We start from the raw sequence: 18,759 nt of genomic DNA, 5'->3' as shown, positions 1-18,759 counted from the left end.
GGGAGGCTCAAGATTGCTTTGTTCTGTTTTGCTGTGCTTTGCTTAATGATATTTAAATTTATTTATTTACTTTATTTGGCATACCACATTTGGAATACTGTGTTCAGTTCTGGAGACCTCACCTACAAAAAGATATTGATAAAATTGAAAGGGTCCAAAGACAGGTTACAAAAATGGTGGAAGGTCTTACGCAGAAAACTTATCAGGAAAGACTTCGTGAACTCAATCTGTATAGTCTGGAGGACAGAAGGGGGGGGACATGATCAAAGCATTTAAATATGTTAAAGGGTTAAGTAAGGTCCAGGAGGGAAGTGTTTTTAATAGGAAAGTGAACACAAGAACAAGGGGGCACAATCTGAAGTTAGTTGGGGGAAAGATCAGAAGCAACATGAGAAAATATTATTTTACTGAAGGAATAGTAGATGTTTGGAACAAACTTTCAGCAGATGTGGTTGGTAAATCCACACTAACTGAATTTAAACATGCCTGGGATAAACATATATCCATCCTAAGATAAAATACAGGAAATAGTATAAGGGCAGATTAGATCGACCATGAGGTCTTTTCTTGCCATCAATCTTCTATGCTTCTATGTTTCTATTTATTATTGATTAATTGGATTTCTATGCTACCCCTCTCCGAAGACTCGGGGCGGCTTACAGCATATAAGGGGTGTACATAAGTGCACTAGTGTGCCTTTCGTCCCCTGTCCAATTGTCTTTCCTTTATCTCATACATCATATATATTTTCTTCCTTTCATATATCTTTTCCTCTATTTTTATATTTTTCTTTATATATATTACCTCATGTCTATTCTCTACTATATGTATTGTGTATTGGACAAAATAAATAAATAAAATATAAAATATAAAAAATCAGTAATTTACAATGAAATTAATCTAATGAAATTTAAAATTACATGGCTATCTAAAATCCCTAATTGTATTAAAAATCAATCACACCCATTCTTACCACAATCATAGAATCATTCGTTGACCAGGGGCTAAGATCTAATCAGCTCAAGCCTGACGATATAAATGAGTCTTAAGACTCTTACGAAAGGCAAAGAGGGTGGGGGCAGTATGAATCTCTGGGGGGAGCTGATTCCAGGGGGCCGGGGCTCCCACTGAGAAGGCTCTTCCCCTAAGTCCCAGCAAATGACATTGTCTAGTTCAGTGTTTCCCAACCTTTTTTGAGCCGCGGCACATTATTCACATTTACAAAATCCTGGGGAACATTGAGCGGGGGGGGGGGGGTTTGTAAAAAAAGTTTGGACAAAAAATATCTCTCTTCCTCCCTTTCGCTCTATTTTTCTCTCTCCCTCTTTCTCTCTCTCTCTCTCTCCCTTCCCTCCTCTTTCCCCTCTCTCTCCATCTCTCTTTGTTTCTCCCTTCCTCCCTCTCTTTTTTGCCCTCCTTCTCTCTCCCTCCTTCCTTCCCTCTCTCTGTCTTTCCCTCACCCTCCTTCCCCCCTCTTTCTCTCTCTCTCTTGCTTTCTCTCTCTTGCTGTCTTTCTCTCTTTATCTCTTCCCCCTCTCTCTCCCTCTCTCTTTCTCTCTCTAGCTATCTCTCTTTCTCTCTCTCTCTTTTGCTTTCTCTCTTTCTCTCCCCCTCTCTCTTGCTATCTCTCTTTCTCTCTCTTTTGCTTTCTCTCTTTCTCTACCCCCTCTCTCTCCTTCTTTCTCTCCCCCCTCTCTCCCTCTCTCTTTCTCTCTCTCCCTCTCTTGCTATCTCTTTCTCTCTCTCCCCCCTCTCTCCCTCTCTCTCCCTCTCTTGCTATCTCTTTCTCTCCCCCTCTCTCCCTCTCTCCTTCTCTCTCTCCCTCTCTTGCTATCTCTTTCTCTCTCTTTCTCTCCCCCCTCTCTTCCTCTCTACCTCTCTTGCTATCTCTTTCTCTCTCTTTCTCTCCCCCCTCTCTCCCTCTCTTTCTCTCTCTCCCTCTCTTGCTATATCTTTCTCTCTCTTTCTCTCCCCCCTCTCTTCCTCTCTCTCTCCCTCTCTTGCTATCTCTTTCTCTCCCCCCTCTCTCCCTCTCTCCTTCTCTCTCTCCCTCTCTTGCTATCTCTTTCTCTCTTTCTATCCCCCTCTCTTCCTCTCTCTTTCTCTCTCTACCTCTCTTGCTATCTCTCTCTCCTTCTTTCTCTCCCCCTCTCTCCCTCTCTCTTTCTCTCTCTCCCTCTCTTGCTATCTTTTTCTCTCTCCCCCCCTCTCTCTCCCTCTCTTGCTATCTCTTTCTCTCCCCCCTCTCTCCCTCTCTCCTTCTCTCTCTCCCTCTCTTGCTATCTCTTTCTCTCCCCCATCTCTCCCTCTCTCCTTCTCTCTCTCCCTCTCTTGCTATCTCTTTCTATCCCCCCTCTCTTCCTCTCTCTTTCTCTCTCTCCCTCTCTTGCTATCTCTTTCTCTCTCTTTCTCTCCCTCTCTCCTTCTCTCTCTCCCTCTCTTGCTATCTCTTTCTATCCCCCCCTCTTCCTCTCTCTTTCTCTCTCTACCTCTCTTGCTATCTCTTTCTCTCTCTTTCTATCCCCCCTCTCTTCCTCTCTCTTTCTCTCTCTACCTCTCTTGCTATCTCTTTCTCTCTCTTTCTCTCCCCCCTCTCTTTCTCTCTCTCCCTCTCTTGCTATCTCTTTCTCTCTCTTTCTCTCCCCCCTCTCTTCCTCTCTCTATTTCTGTCTCTCCCTCTCTTGCTTTCTCTTTCTCTCCCCCCTCTCCCCCTCTCTCTTTCTCCCAGTATCCGTGGGGCGACGGCAGGGTGATCAGCTTGAGGCGGAGCTCCAGAACGGAGTCACAGACGGCGGTGGCTAGAAGCCGTACATTTCTGGCGTTGCGCTGGGCATGGACGTGGGGCTTGAGCCTCTGTCCTGGTCCAGCCAGCAGGCAATGCCAGCCACGCAATTCCAGCATTTCCAGCCGCTGCCGTCGGTGCCTCTGTTCCTCTGTTCCGGAGCTCCGCCTCCGGAACAGAGGAACAGAGGCACCGACGATCACCCTGACGTCGCCCCGCGGCTACTGGGAGAAAGAGAGAGGGAGAGAGGGGGGAGGGAAAGAGAAAGCAAGAGAGGGGGAGAGAGAGAGGGACCACCCTGCCACCACCCCACGGCATGGCTCCTGCCCGCTGCCGCTGCCGCCGCCATCACCCTCCCCCTGTGCGCCGCCCTCCCGCTGCCCTCCCACCAAGCCCCAAAGCTCACCTGCTGACAGGGAAGCTCCAGCCGGGCGGGGCGCCGCAACTGCTGGAAAACTTGGAAGGCGCAAAGAAGCAAGCTCAGCTTCCGGTATCACAACTTTTTTCTCTTCGCAAAAAGTTGCGAGACCAGAAGCTGAGCTTATTTCTTCGCGGCACACCTGACCATGTCTCGCGGCACACCAGTGTGCCGCGGCACACCGGTTGGGAAACACTGGTCTAGTTGACGCGATCTGGAGGAGGCCGACTCTGCGGGACCTAACCAGTCGCTGGGATTCATGTATAATTTCTTTAAATTATACAACAGGACATTAGATCATTATCTGTGCCCCCAGTTCACATTGCGATGTTTTGCGCATGTGCACTCTGTACCCACGCGTGTGCGTCCCGTCATGCAATTTTGCTTCTGCTCATGCTCAGTAGCAGGATTCAGCCGGAAACACAGCTGAAGAGCTGATCAGCTGTGTTTCGGCAAAGAAATAAAGGTCAGTATTAATTCGGGCCCACCGGGAGGGCTCTGTTTCAAGCAGCAGAAGAGAGGAAGCCATCCAAACACAGAAAAATATGCCCCAAATTCCCCCCAAAAGAAGATGGCAGCGCCCACGGACTGGCATTGATTAAAACATATCCATGACCAGCGTTCCCCGTAAGCTGCACGCGTGAGCAGGCGCGCGCCCCAAAATACCCCCCCACGCACCCTTTTCCACGGGCGCGCACTCCCCATCCCCCTGCCAGCCCATTAATTATTATTAATTTCTTTTAAATTATTATTTTTATAATTATTATTAATTTCTTTTAATAAAAAAGAAGGGATTTATTATTTATTTATTTATTTTTACTTACTTACTTACTTACTTACTTACTTACTTACTTAATCTATCTATCTATCTATCTATCTATCTATCTATCTATCTATCTATCTATCTATCTATCTATCTATCTATCTATCTATTTATACTTCTATGCCGCCCAGTCCCAAGGGGACTGCCGCTCAGACACTATACTTTTCCGCTCACCCTGAAAAAAAATTAGAGGGAACATTGTCCATGACTCCATTATTATGACACCAGCGGGCCGCTAATGGCTTGGGCGATCTGGTCCAAACCTGGAGGAACCCCTGCATTAGATGCAAGCAAAAATGAATAGCCTTTGATACTCTGTGTGGGTTTTCATTACTAACCAATGTGTTCATCTGAAAACGAGAGGAGACCCATTTGATTTATGACGGGGGCAGAAAGATTGAGTGAATGCTGTGAAATGTTTTTGCTTCTTCACAAGGTAATAATCGAGCAATGTGAAATTCTGGGTCATTAACTTGCAGGGCATTGAGAAGTCACCATTGTTTCTTTCTACTTTGTTTGGCTTTAAAATTCAATGCTGCTACTGCTGTTAAGTAGTTGAATGTAGGAGCTCCCCATCTGTGTCTAACGTGACCTTTGAGAATGCTTCTTCAAACTAGTAACTTCATAAATTGTAGCTTAATGGAAAAATGAAACCAATTCTTCCCTTGCTGTTGTATGGCCTTATACAGTCTTAAGTTACTGGAAATGGAAGTAGCCTTTTATGGTTTGCAAAGAGAGTCAGTCTAGCTGTATTCTGCTAAGAACTTAAATTCTGCATTTATTTTATTTTATATTTTCAGGGCTTCAGTAAAGATGGCGTATCAGTGTTAGATGTTTCACTATGATTAAGGGGTCAAATATTGTTTGGAGCACTGTTTGTTTAAACGTTCTTCTCTATCTTCTCTATCTTGTCAGAGAGGTTTCCCCCACTTCCCAAATTTTTATGAAGGCAACCAGGTAATCTCCCTCAATATAGCATCCAGGAATGGGTTAAATCCGTCTGCTCTGTGATTGGACTGAGTGTCAAAAGCTATGTCTCGGGACTGATTGGGGAAAAACAGCCTTCCCTGTTACAAAATCAAAAGGAACAATTATTTTATTTATTATTTTTATTTATTTATTTATTTTGTCCAATACACAATGAGGGTTTTAGTGGGTATACAGTGACACCTCATCTTACAAACGCCTCATCATACAAACTTTTCGAGATACCAACCCCGGGGTTTAAGATTTTTTTGCCTCTTCTTACAAACTATTTTCACCTTACAAACCCACCGCTGCCGCTGGGATGCCCCGCCTCCAGACTCCCGTTGCCAACGAAGCACCCGTTTTTGCGCTGTTGGGATTCCATTGAGGCTCCCCTCCATGGGAAACCCCACCTCTAGACTTCTGTTGCCAGCGAAGCACTTGTTTTTGCGATGCTGGGATTCCCCTGCTGGGATTCCCCTGCAGCATTGCAAAAACACAGAAGTCCGGAGGTGGGGTTTCCTATGGAGGGGAACCTCAGGGGAATCCCAGCAGCGCAAAAACGGGCGCTTCGGCTGGCAAAAGGGGTGAAGTTTGGGCTTGCACGCATTAATCGCTTTTCCATTGATTCCTGTGGGAAACATTGTTTCGTCTTACAAACTTTTCACCTTAAGAACCTCGTCCCAGAACCAATTAAGTTTGTAAGACAAGGTATCACTGTATATCTATATACACATAGTAAAATACATGATGAAGGTTATAGAGGAGATACTCATAGTAAAATATATCTATGAAATAATAGAAAAGAAGATATAGTAATAGAACATATCAATGAAAGAATAGAAGAAGAGATATAGGAATAGAAGAAAGGTATAGGAGATATAGGAGAGCAATAGGACATGGGACAGAAGGCACTCTAGTGCACTTGTACTCGCCCCTTACTGACCTCTTAGGAATCTGGATAGGTCAACTGTAGATAATCTAAGGGTAAAGTGTTGAGTCAATCTATGAGTCAAACTGAAGATTGGTTTTTGTTAAAAAAAATATAGCAATAGCACTTAGGCTTATATACTGCTTCATACTGCTTTACAGCCATCTCTAAGTGGTTTACAGAGTCAGTCTATTAGCCAGTAGCATTAGGGTTAGAATATCTAATTCAGAGATATTACATTAACTGAGAAACCCAACAAGCTTTAACATCTGCATTGACCACCTACTATTGAAACCAGAGGGGAAGATGTTGGGAAGATGTTTCAGATTAACCAACCTTAACTTATTTTGTTTTTGTCAACTGGAAAAATGCACACCATTCAAATATTCTTACCTATAATTCAATACACTCGGAGTGTTTTATGCATGGCTCATCCCCAGGTACTCATGGTACACACCATTCTCCTTCAGCTGACTGAACAAAATAGAAATTGCATTGTTGATCGGTCCTATCTAGTCCAGGGATCTCCAATCTTGGCAACTTGTGGACTTCAACTCCCAGAATTCCTAAGCTAGCTTCAGAAGTATTAAAGTTGCCAGGGTTGGAGATCTTTGATCTAGTCCTAAATTTTTTTTACCGTGACCCTGAAACATAGAAACATAGAAGTCTGACGGCAGAAAAAGACCTCATGGTCCATCTAGTCTGCCTTTATACTATTTCCTGTATTTTTATCTTAGGATGGATATATGTTTATCCCAGGCAGTTACTGTGGATTTATCTACCACGTCTGCTGGAAGTTTGTTCCAAGGATCTACTACTCTTTCAGTAAAATAATATTTTCTCATGTTGCTTTTGATCTTTCCCCCAACTAAGATTTTTTATGAAGCTTATGAGGAATTCTGGGAGTTGAAGTCCACAAGTCCACAAGCTGCCATGGCTGGAGACCCTTGGTCTAGTCCTGTATTTTTTTAACCGTGACCCTGCCGATTTTTTATGAAGCTTATGAGGAATTCTGGGAGTTGAAGTCCACAAGTCTTAAAGTTGCCAAGGCTGGAGATCCTTGGTCTAATTCTGTATTTTTTTAACTGTGGTCCTGCAGTTGTTGTTTTTTTAAGCTTATAAGTCCACAAGCTGCCAAGGTTGGAGACCCTTGGTCTAATCCTGCATTTTTTTAACTGTGGCCTTGCAGATTTTTCCCCCCGAAGCTTATAAGTACATTAATTACTAATTGATCCCCCAAATAATCATAGGAAGTTTCTATTTCGATTGTCCCCAGGTTTGCATAATTGCTTTTTAATAGAGAAGAATGCATGGCCACAAGTTCAAAACAGTCATTTAGCCTACCCCTCCTGATTCTTTGGCAAAGAAGGATTTTTAATTATGGCCTTTCCTTCATAGTTTTTATGCATAACTGCACACAAATTGTCGCTCAGGTTTGCCTATAGCTATAAAAACTGCAGTACAATGAGGTTGATATGTCAGAGTTCCAGTTCATAACTTTGATTTAATTCTGAATTGTCAGATGAGTAATCGTAAGTGTCAAGCTTGGTTGCACATAAACAGCTTATTCAGCTTCTGCTGTGTTTTAGTAACATCTTTCAAACACTTTCTGTTAATTCATAAGCACAAGGAAGAGAAAACATTATATACATGCTTACAAAACCCTGCACTTACAAGAAACCTGAGATATAATCAGTGTAAGGACCAGGATTTGGGGGGGGGTTTCCAAAAAAGAACTGATTTATATACAGTGATACCTCATCTTACAAACGCCTCGTCATACAAACTTTTCGAGATACAAACCCGGGGTTTAAGATTTTTTTGCCTCTTCTTACAAACTATTTTCATCTTACAAACCCACCGCCGCCACTGGGATGCCCCGCCTCCGGACTTCCATTGCCAGCAAAGCGCCCGTTTTTGCACTGCTGGGATTCCCCTGAGGCTTCCCTCCATGGGAAATCCCACCTCCGGACTTCCATGTTTTTGTGATGCTGCAGGGGAATCCCAGTAGCACAAAAACGGGCGCTTCGCTGGCAACGGAAGTCCAGAGGTGGGGTTTCCCAGCGAGGAGAGCCTCAGTGAAATCGCAGCATTGCAAAAACACAGAAGTCCGGAGGTGGGGTTTCCCATGGAGGGAATCCCAGCAGCCCAAAAACAGGCGCTTCGGCTGGCAAAAGGGGTGAATTTTGGGCTTGCACGCATTAATCGCTTTTCCATTGATTCCTATGGGAAACATTGTTTCGTCTTACAAACTTTTCACCTTAAGAACCTCGTCCCGGAACCAATTAAGTTTGTAAGACAAGGTATCACTGTATCTGCTTTCTTTCCCTGTCCCAGTTTTACTTTCCACAAGTGAACTCCAGTTTCATTTGAGCAGAAGGGGTTTTTTTGTTTTGTTCCACTGCTATTCCTGAAACTGCTTTTCCCTGGGCGAAAAAAACAATCAGCCACTGATGTCTAATGACATGTAATTATCTCCTAAAGCAATAACTGGATATATACAATAAAGCACTAAGCACGAGTCCCCTGTCCTTCACATGCTTTGCTAACAAAGTATTAATAAATTACTTTTTTGGGGGGGGTTGTTATGTTAACAGGATTGGATGATCTTTCCAGGCAGACGTTTTTGTTTTCACAGTTCTTATTGTAACAACTGTATTTTCTCTGATTTGCATATTAATAAACATCGTTCTCGTGTTTTCTTTCCCTCTTGGAACATTTTAATCCAGTATTATAAATGAGGGGTTTTTTTAGGTTAACCTCCTTTCCATATCAGATCTTTCAATTCTGAATGCCATAGGTCCGTGATAGCGAACCTACGACACATTAGATTAGATTAGATTTATTGGATTTATATGCCGCCCCTCTCCGCAGACTCGGGGCAGCTCACAACAATGGCAAAACAATACATAGTAACAAATCCAATACCCACCAATCCAATTACAATTTTAAGCTAAAAAATTCATAAAAAACAACCCCAGAATATTAAAAAACAAGCACACAATCAATCCAACACCAAAACAATATGGGCAAGGGGGAGATGTTTCAGTTCCCCCATGCCTGACGGCAGAGGTGGGTTTTAAGGAGTTTGAGAAAGGCAAGGAGGGTGGGTACAATCCTAATCTCAGGGGGGAGTTGGTTTCAGAGGGTCGGAGCTGCCACAGAGAAGGCTCTTCCCCTGACATTGTTTAGTCGATGGGACCCAAAGACACATGTGCCACAGGTGGCGCTCGGAGCCATATCGAAGGGTACACCAGACTTTTCCCTACATCAGATCCAGCGCGCTTGCGGTGCTCTCCAGCTGGTTTTGGGTCTTGCCGTTTTGCCCTCCAGATCTAGGCACACAAGACAATTTCTAGGGTCCATGCTTGCAGTTGTGTGAGATTTCAGTCTAAAGCAGGGGTGTCAAACTCGCAACAACACATTGTCGTCATGTGACGTATCGCAACGTTTTCCCCTTCACTAAATTAGGAGTGGGCGTGGCCAGCATAATGCGGCCTGCAGCTGCGGGTTTGAGCCCCCTAGTCCTAAGGGTCAGAAGTAGGAGAACAACACAGAAAGACTCACTGCATGTAGTTTTCTCTTTATGCTCACTTGCCCAGAGGAAACATGCTTGATTATTTGTTAAAACAATTTATTACAAATGACATGAATACCCTCATGTTATTAATAAATTATCTGTGGTATGTAATATAAGAGCTGTGTTCACGTAGTAACTATAATATTGGAATGTATGAACAAAAATCTAAAAATCAACAATGAACGGTTTGTTTTATGTACAGTGGTCCCTCGATTTTTGCGGGTTTCAACTTCGCGAAACGGCTATACCACGGTTTTTCAAAAATATGAATTAAAAAATACTTCGCGGGTTTTTTCCCTATACCACGGTTTTTCCAGCCCGATGACATCATACGTCATCGGCAAACTTTCGTCCACCTTTAATACATATTTTTTAAAATAAACTTTAATAAATAAACATGGTGAGTAATAATCTAAATGGTTGCTAAGGGGATGAGAAATTGCAGTTTAGGGGTTTAAAGTGTTAAGGAATGGCTTGTGATACTGTTCATAGCCAAAAATAGTGTATTTACTTCCACATCTCTACTTCGCGGAAATTCGATTTTCGCGGGCGGTCTCGGAACGCATCCCCCGTGAAAATCGAGGGAACACTCTATTTATATTATTATGTTATAGGTATTTATATTTCACATTTCTGAAGCACCAACTATTTCAAAGGGGGATTCTGGGTGGTGTACAATTTAACATCAAAATATAAAACAGTACATAAAAATTAAAATTTCAGGGTTATATTTTCATTTTATGTATACTGCTCAAAAAAATAAAGGGAACACTCAAAAAACACATCCTAGATCTGAATGAATGAAATATTCTCTTTGAATACTTTGTTCTGTACAAAGTTGAATGTGCACAACAGCATGTGAAATTGATTGTCAATCAGTGTTGCTTCCTAAGTGGACAGTTTGATTTCACAGAAGTTTGATTTACTTGGAGTTATATTGTGTTGTTTAAGTGCTCCCTTTATTTATTTTTTTGAGCAGTGTATAATGGCTCTCCACCAGGGTGGGAAGTATCTTTGTCCTCTTTGTATATTTTCAGAATGGTTTGAGAGCCTGCATATAGATTCCTGAGAATATAAATGAATCGGCCCTAATTTCCTGCTGTATTAGGAGCGTTATAAACTTAATGGATAAGATATAGGCTAGTTATTGATGATATTGAAATATGGCAACCAAAATACCTTGTAGCACTCTGTGTGTGTGTAAGAGAGTGTGGTGGAGAGAGAGAGAGAGAGAATATAGGCTCTGTATGTTTTTGTTTCTTTCTTTAGGGAAAGCAAGTAGGATGCTTGGCTGCATAGCTAGAGGTATAACAAGCAGGAAGAGGGAGATTATGATCCCGCTATATAGAATGCTGGTGAGACCACATTTGGAATACTGTGTTCAGTTCTGGAGACCTCACCTACAAAAAGATATTGACAAAATTGAACGGGTCCAAAGACGGGCTACAAGAATGGTGGAAGGTCTTAAGCATAAAACGTATCAGGAAAGACTTAATGAACTCAATCTGTATAGTCTGGAGGACAGAAGGAAAAGGGGGGACATGATCGAAACATTTAAATATATTAAAGGGTTAAATAAGGTCCAGGAGGGAAGTGTTTTTAATAGGAAAGTGAACACAAGAACAAGGGGACACAATCTGAGGTTAGTTGGGGGAAAGATCAAAAGCAACATGAGAAAATATTATTTTACTGAAAGAGTAGTAGATCCTTGGAACAAACTTCCAGCAGACGTGGTAGATAAATCCACAGTAACTGAATTTAAACATGCCTGGGATAAACATATATCCATCCTAAGATAAAATACAGAAAATAGTATAAGGGCAGACTAGATGGACCATGGGGTCTTTTTCTGCCGTCAGACTTCTATGTTTCTATGTTTATATTTTTCTATATTTGAAACCAATTTTAATTGCAGGTCCCAGTTGCATTTCAAATTGAAGAGCAAGGCCCGCCTGTCTGAAATGTGGACTGCTTCTTGCTTGGAAGAGGTCTGTGAGAGCAGCACGAATGCCGACCGATCGTTTGTTTTGGGATGGCCCACAACCAACTGCGTGGCTAGTTTCAGGTACAAGAGATTCTTTTAATTGATTTCTCTACCGTTGCATATATCCAGGGGTGCGATGGCTCAGCGGTGAAAGACACCGAGCTTGTCAGCTGGAGAACTGATAGCCCTGGTTCGAGACTTGAGTTCTTTCCCCAGGTCCTGCCTACCTAGCAGTTCGAAATTATGCAAATGCGAGTAGATTAATAGGTACCACTTCAGTGGGAAGATAACAGCATTCTGGGCATCTGGGCATGTAGCCATGCTGGCCACATGATAACAGAAATTGTCTTCATGCAACATACATTACTGCCTCCCTTGGCCAAGAAACAGGTCGTTCTTTGTCAAGTGGACCAGGTGAAGCCTTATTTGAAAAGAAACCATCACAAAAACAGCATGTATGATAAAAAATGCTCTTTCTAATGAAATAAAAATGAAATGATTGAAGGAAAAAACAGAGCTCTCTGTTTTCTCACCTTCAATCATCTTCATTTTTATTTCATTAGAAAGAGCACGTTTTTTTCTATCACGTATGTTGTTTTTGTGATGGTTTCTTTTCAAACAAGGCTGCAAAAACCAGTCGAGTGGACACCTGGTCCACTTGACAAAGAATGACCCATTTTGCCATATTCCCAGATTTTTAAAAGCTTCTTTATCCTCCCAGACTATTTGAGATGGGTGGTTGGGAGACGAAAATTAGAGACGCAACATGTGTAGCAGAAGAGAACCATGAAAATCAGAGCTTGTCATAGAATAATAATAATTAATAATAATAATAATAATTTATTAGATTTGTATGCCGCCCCTCTCCGAAGACTCGGAGCGGCTCACAACAGCTAAAAACTAGACATTTTAAAAAGTAATTAACAATAGAAGTTAATTAGATTCTCCAACATATACACTCATTTATATATTTTGATTCTTTGTAGTTTTCAGCTTGTTGGGTCTGGGAATCAATTACAAACAAATACAGATTTTAAAATTAAACTAGGCAATGTGATTAAAGTTCTTCTACAGTGTATGTTCCACTCACAAAGCACTTTCTGTGTGCTGTAGTGGCATTTCAGTAGCAGAACAAATCTGGGTTCTGGATGGAAACCTGAAGAAGGACTTTTTATATAAATAAAACTGCAGTCTGAGTTTCCTGGTCTCCAGCCCCCTTTTTTTTTTTTCATTTTCAAAGAGACTTGGCCTGTTGGCTCCTTGCTTAGCATATTTGCATATTTTACTCTGGTACCTTATTTGCAACTTTATTCATCTATTCTGAATTGTTATCTAAGTTGGCTTATACTGTAAAGAGATTCCATTTGGAATTGATTTGTTAAACTTTAAAAATGTGTTCTCAATTATTTCAGTTCCGTGGAGCAAAAAGAGAAGTGGTTCACTTCCCTTCAAAGGTACTTTGCTTTTTTCCCCTGTATTCATATTAGGAAGTCATTGCTATGTTAGCCAGGTGCAAAATTTGTATTTGAAAAGGTTCAAGCACAAAGTATCCTGGTTTAAATTTGAAACAGATGCTTTTAACTTATTGGAAATATTCTGACACCCTCTAACATTCTAGTCCGGAACACTTCCCGCAAGGTCAGAGCTAACCTGTTTGAATTCAAAACAGTTGTTGCAAAATCTTGTCTTTCTAATTTAGATCAAACTTTGGACAGTTTCTCATTTTATATAGTGTACTTCAGAGATATACAGTGGTCCCCCGATTATCGCGAGGGTTCTGTTCCAGGACCCCTCTCAATGATCGGTTTTTCGCGAAGTAGCGGTGCGGAAGTAAAAACACCATCTGCGCATGCGCAGATGGTGTTTTTACTTCCGCCGCAGCAGCGAGGAGCCAAAGATTGGGGTTTCCCCGCCGCCCACGCAAACTCCTCGCTGCTGCCGCGCCCGCCGCTTGTCTTGTCCGCCGCCTGCCTGCCCGCGCGCCCGCCGCTCGCCCGCCCTTCGCCTGCCCACGCCGTTCGCTCACGCCGCTTCCCAGCTGAGTCCTGAAGCCAGAAGGCAAAGGCAAACTTCCGCGTTTGGCTTCGGGACTCAGCTGGGAAGCGGCGCTGGGGTTTCCCCACCGCCCACGCAAACTCCTCGCTGCCGCTCGCCCGCCCTTCACCCGCCCACGCCGTTCGCTCGCGCCGCTTCCCAGCTGAGTCCTGAAGCCAAACGCGGAAGTTCGCTTCAGGACTCAGCTGGGAAGCGGCGCGAGCGAACGGCGTGGGTGGGCGAAGGGCAGGCGAGCGGCAGCGAGGAGTTTGCGTGGGCGGTGGGGAAACCCCAGCGCCGCTTCCCAGCTGAGTCCCGAAGCCAAACGCGGAAGTTCGCCTTGCCTTCTGGCTTCAGGACTCAGCTGGGAAGCGGCGCGAGCGAACGGCGTGGGCGGGCGAAGGGCAGGCGAGCGGCAGGCGGACAAGACAAGCGGTGGGCGCGGCAGCAGCGAGGAGTTTGCGTGGGCGGTGGGGAAACTCCTCGCTGATGCCCGCCGCTCGCCCTCCTGCCAGCAAGAGGGGGAAGACCCAGGGAAGCCGCCCAGCAGCTGATCTGCCCGGCGCCATCTACGCATGCGTGGCCATAGAAAAAAGGGCGCGCATGCGCAGATGGTGTTTTGACTTCTGGGTTGAAAAATCGCGATATAGCCTTTCGCAATGATCGGGATTGCGAAACGCGGGGGATCACTGTATAGCTTTTTCTTTTTAGATCTAGTGGGCACATTTGAAAATTTAAGAATATAGGAAGTTGCTGATCATCTTTCAAAATCTAGGTAGAATACAGTTATTCTAGAACTCGATTAACATAATGCTTATCACGAATTCGCTCTGTCCTACCATAGCTTACTTTTTTTTTCCAGGCAAGCAAGCATATTTCTTTAAAAAAATAAAAATAAATCAGCTTAGATATTTTTTCCATTATTCTTATTTTGGAAGGAAATGTATGGAGTTTACTCTTGGAAATGCTCATTCTTAGAAATGAAGTTGATGCTGGAGGATAATGCTTTGCTTTGTACTATGTCAGCTTCTATATTTTTGAAAAATATTAAAATCATTTGGGGGGAAATGTCTGAGAAATGCTAAGAAATGTGTCTGTGGATATATTGCTGTCTAAATGAAGTTATTTTATGGTCTTCAGAAATATAAACATAAATCCAAATGAGAAAAACTGAGAAATAAATAAAGTGATTGAATTTGATTGAATCCTTAATGTATACTATTTTGTTGCATAACATGAAAAAAATCTGTTTAAAGGAAATAATATATTTCAAGCTTCTTGGCTAGCTTTGCTAAAGATGAAAGTGTTCCTTAATGTTTATAGCTATTATTGAATGCATTGTCACTTCTCTTTTGTGAATTTATTTATAGAAGCTAATTTTGATTTTTGGTTGCTTCAACAGTCGAATCAAAGAAGAGAAAGCAAAGGACTATCCCAAGAGTATTCCACTGAAGATTCTTGCAAAGGATATTGGGAATTGTATATATGTAAGTGTTTCTGAATCCCAGTTTGAATGAGTTCTTCAGAAGCAGCCGTAAAAAATACAGATGATGATCTCCCTTCTCGTAGCAGACTCCGGGCAGCTTACAACAATAAAATGATTACAAAATTAAGATATCTCAATACATAGACTAAAAACAAATAGAAAAATTAAAACCCAATATAAACGGCATGCAATCATAATTCATACTACTAGCCAAAACTACAGCTCAATGGCCCTGGGCCTGCTGGCATAAGTGTGTTTTCAAAACCTTTCGGAAGGCAAGGATAGTGGGGGCGGTACAAATCTCGGCAGGGAGTTGGTTCCAGAGAACCGGGGCCGCAACAGAGAAGGCTCTTCCCCGAGGTCCTGCCAGCCAGCATTGCTTGGTCGACGGGACCCGGAGAAGGCCGATTCTGTGCGATCTAATCGCTGCTCCGAGTCTACGGAGAGGGGCGGCATACAAATCTAATAAATAAATAAAAGCACCTCTGGGACAAATCATTGTTAAACACAACAGTTCAGAACTGTGGAAAATAGATGCATCTTTCTCTCCGGGACTGATCATTATTAAAAATGCAATATAATTACACCAGAAATATTAGTGAGTGGCTTTTTAAAATATGTTTCGTAAACTCCTTAAAACTCACCTCCGCCATCAGGCATGGGGGAATTGAGACATCTTCCCCAGGCCTATATAATTTATGTATGGTATGTTTGTGTGCATGTCTTGTTTTTAAATAAGAGGTTTTTAGATATTTTTAAATATTAGATTTGTTATTGTACATTGTTTTTATTATTGCTGTGAGCTGCCCCGAGTTTACGGAGAGGGGCGGCATACAAATCTAATTAATAATAATAATAATAATAATAATAATAATAATAATAATAATAATAATAATAATACGATCCAAAGTGCAGACTCTGTAAAGAAACAGATGAAACAATCAATCACATACTCAGCTGCTGCAAAAAGATCGCACAGACTGACTACAAGCATAGACATGATGCTGTGGCACAGATGATCCACTGGAACTTGTGCCGGAACTACCATTTACCAGTGGCAAAGAACTGGTGGGATCATAAGACCGAAAAAGTGGTCGAAAATGAACAAGCAAAAACTACTGTGGGACTTCCGACTTCGGACTGACCGAATTCTGAAGCATAACACACCAGACATCCTGATTGTGGAGAAAAAGAAAGTATGGATCATCGACATCGCAATCCCGGGGGACAGCAGAATTGAGGAGAAGCCGCTAGAGAAATTAGTGAAATACGAAGATCTAAAAATTGAGCTGCAACAGACTCTGGCATAAGCCACTGAAAGTGGTGTCAGTGGTACTTGGCACGCCGGGCGCAGTGCCAAAGGATGTCAGCGGACATTTGAGAACCATCGGAATTGACAAAATCTCCATCTGTCAATTGCAAAAGGCCACTTTACTGGGATCGGCAAACATAATTCGCCGCTACATCACGCAGTTCTAGGTGCTTGGGAAGCGCCCGACTGGTGATGAAATACGAAATCCAGCATAGTGATCTCGTTTGCTGTGTTGTACTGACATAATAATGATGATGATGATGATGATGATGATGTTTGGTTCCCTCCCATGGACTAGAACAGCTGGAGATCCCAGGGAATCAGCTTCATTTTATCTGCAAATTGGGGTTAAGTGGAGGGGAGGTGACATAAGCAACCAAATTACTTTTATCACCTTCTCACCAAAGGCAATCTGTATGCAAATCTGCTGACCTACTCCCTCCCGGTGCCAGATATCACTATTTTGCAGAAATGTTAAGCTTTGTTTTGTTCGTGTCATAATGATCCAGCTGCATCCTGGAGCACAAAATAGACTTGAGTTCATACAGCTACAGTTTACCTTCTGTGGCACCGTACTGTATAATTGTCTACATCTCTGCGACGGAAAGCTATTTTGAGAAGCTGAGCTAAAATTCAAAATAGCCTGACGCGCAAGTAACTAAAGGTAGTGTGTAAAATAAATCCCTTATTATTTAAAATCTCAAAATAAGAAATTTTTTTTTTTTTAAAAAACATCTTTGCCAAGATCTAGTTCTAGTTTACATGCATTTAGAGCAGCGGTCCCCAAACTACGGCCCGGGGGCCGGATGCGGCCCGCTGAGGCAATTTATCCGGCCCGCAGCAGCCCACGAGATTTTATCAATAGATATAATAAGCTCCCGAATCTCCTGTCAACTCACCGCGGTCTGCTGCTGAACGAGGAGGCGGTACAGAGGCAAGGGGCGTGGATGATAGGAGGGAGAGAGAGAGGGAGGGAGAGAGAAAGAGGGAGAGATACAAAGAGGGAGAGAGAAAGAAAATGAGTGAGAGAAAGAGAGAGGGACAAAGAAAAAGAGGGAGAGATAGAGAGGAAGAGAGAAAGGGGGATAGATGGAGAGAGAGAGAGAGAAAAAGAGAAAAATGAGAAAATGATGGAGAGAAAACGAGGGAGAGGAAAATGAAACAAATGAGAGAGAAGAAAAGAGGGAGGGAAGAGAGAAATGGAGAGGAAAAAGGGAAGGAGGGAGGGAAGGAAGGAGAAATGGAGGGAGTTTGTTGATTTAAGTTTAAATTACTTTTATTACTTAATTATTTAATTACTTCTTTATTTTAAATATTGTATTTGTTCCCATTTTGTTTTTTACTTTAAATAAGATTTGTGCAGTGTGCATAGGGATTTGTTCATGGGTTTTTTTAATAGTCTGGCCCTCCAACAGTCTGAGGGACAGTGAACTGGCCCCCTGTGTAAAAAGTTTGGGGACCCCTGATTTAGAGCATCTGGTTTTGGTTTTTGTTTTCATCTTTTGAGCTTACATATACCCAGTGAAGAGCTGCAAAACATTTTACTACCACACCGTGGGTGTGGCTTATTGTGTGGGTGTGGCTTGATGGTCATGTGACCAGCTGGGAGTGACTTGACAATCATGTGACCCGGGTGGCTTAAAGGTCATGTCACTGGGTGGGAATGGTCCTCGGAAAGGGGCGGCATACAAATCTAATCAATTATTATTATTAATTATTATTATTACCGACTAAGGTGCTTCAAATAGGTGCTTGGACTCTCTTTCAGTTGATTAAGCCACATTATTTGAATAGCCACAAAAAGGACAAATGATAGACAGAATTATTTGTCGAGGAGCACAGTAACATTTTAAGGTTTTGTACTGAACCCACAAGGTTCAGTATGATAACAGGTAAGGCAAGTAGCTCAATTTTCTTTAATTGCTATAAAAGTTCAGTTCTAGATAATGATTAAAATGATTAAAGGGTTTATGGGTAAAAACATACTATTTAATTATTTCCTATTTTAAAAGTAATTAAGGATCATACAAAAGGTACTAGAGAAGAAAGGACAATAAAAAACTATTAACCCGTTGGTGGGGGCAGCAGCCCATTACTGCATAGACTCAAATTCTGAGTGCTGCTTTTCTTTTTGAGCAATAATACAGGTTCTAATGTTTCTCATTCTTCTTCACAGTCAAAAACCCTAACTGTTACTAACCTGGACACAGCAAACGACGTGATCCTTTTGGCACTCCAGCAGCTTGGAATTAATGTGAGATTGATTGTTCGTTTTTTAAAAATTTCTTTATTTATGTGGGCAAATAATGTTACCGTTTATAGTATTATAAAGTAATCCTGATATTTTTATTTATTTAGACTTCTATGCCACCCAGTACCTTGGTACGTAGCGCAGCTTATGACAAAATAAAATACAATATAGTCTGCGGAGAGGGGCGGCATA

The 18,759-nt window shown here is 42.3% G+C and overlaps 1 protein-coding gene across 4 annotated transcripts in view; it reads left to right on the top strand.

The window, feature by feature from the left end:
- The window catches only part of ARHGAP20 (Rho GTPase activating protein 20), a 146,873-nt gene that overhangs the window by 90,120 nt on the left and 37,994 nt on the right, over positions 1–18,759 (top strand). For all 4 annotated transcript variants that reach the window (XM_070749755.1, XM_070749754.1, XM_070749757.1 and 1 more), the window contains exons 4-7: positions 11,416–11,565; positions 12,897–12,938; positions 14,921–15,005; positions 18,493–18,570. In XM_070749755.1, coding sequence (XP_070605856.1) covers positions 11,416–11,565; positions 12,897–12,938; positions 14,921–15,005; positions 18,493–18,570 — 355 coding nt within the window. The remainder of the gene's footprint in view (positions 1–11,415; positions 11,566–12,896; positions 12,939–14,920; positions 15,006–18,492; positions 18,571–18,759) is intronic.

This window comes from Erythrolamprus reginae, chromosome 4, assembly GCF_031021105.1.
Source record: "Erythrolamprus reginae isolate rEryReg1 chromosome 4, rEryReg1.hap1, whole genome shotgun sequence".
NCBI lineage: Eukaryota > Metazoa > Chordata > Lepidosauria > Squamata > Dipsadidae > Erythrolamprus > Erythrolamprus reginae.
Note: the sequence above shows the minus strand (reverse complement) of the source record. Positions and strands in the feature narration are given on the sequence as shown.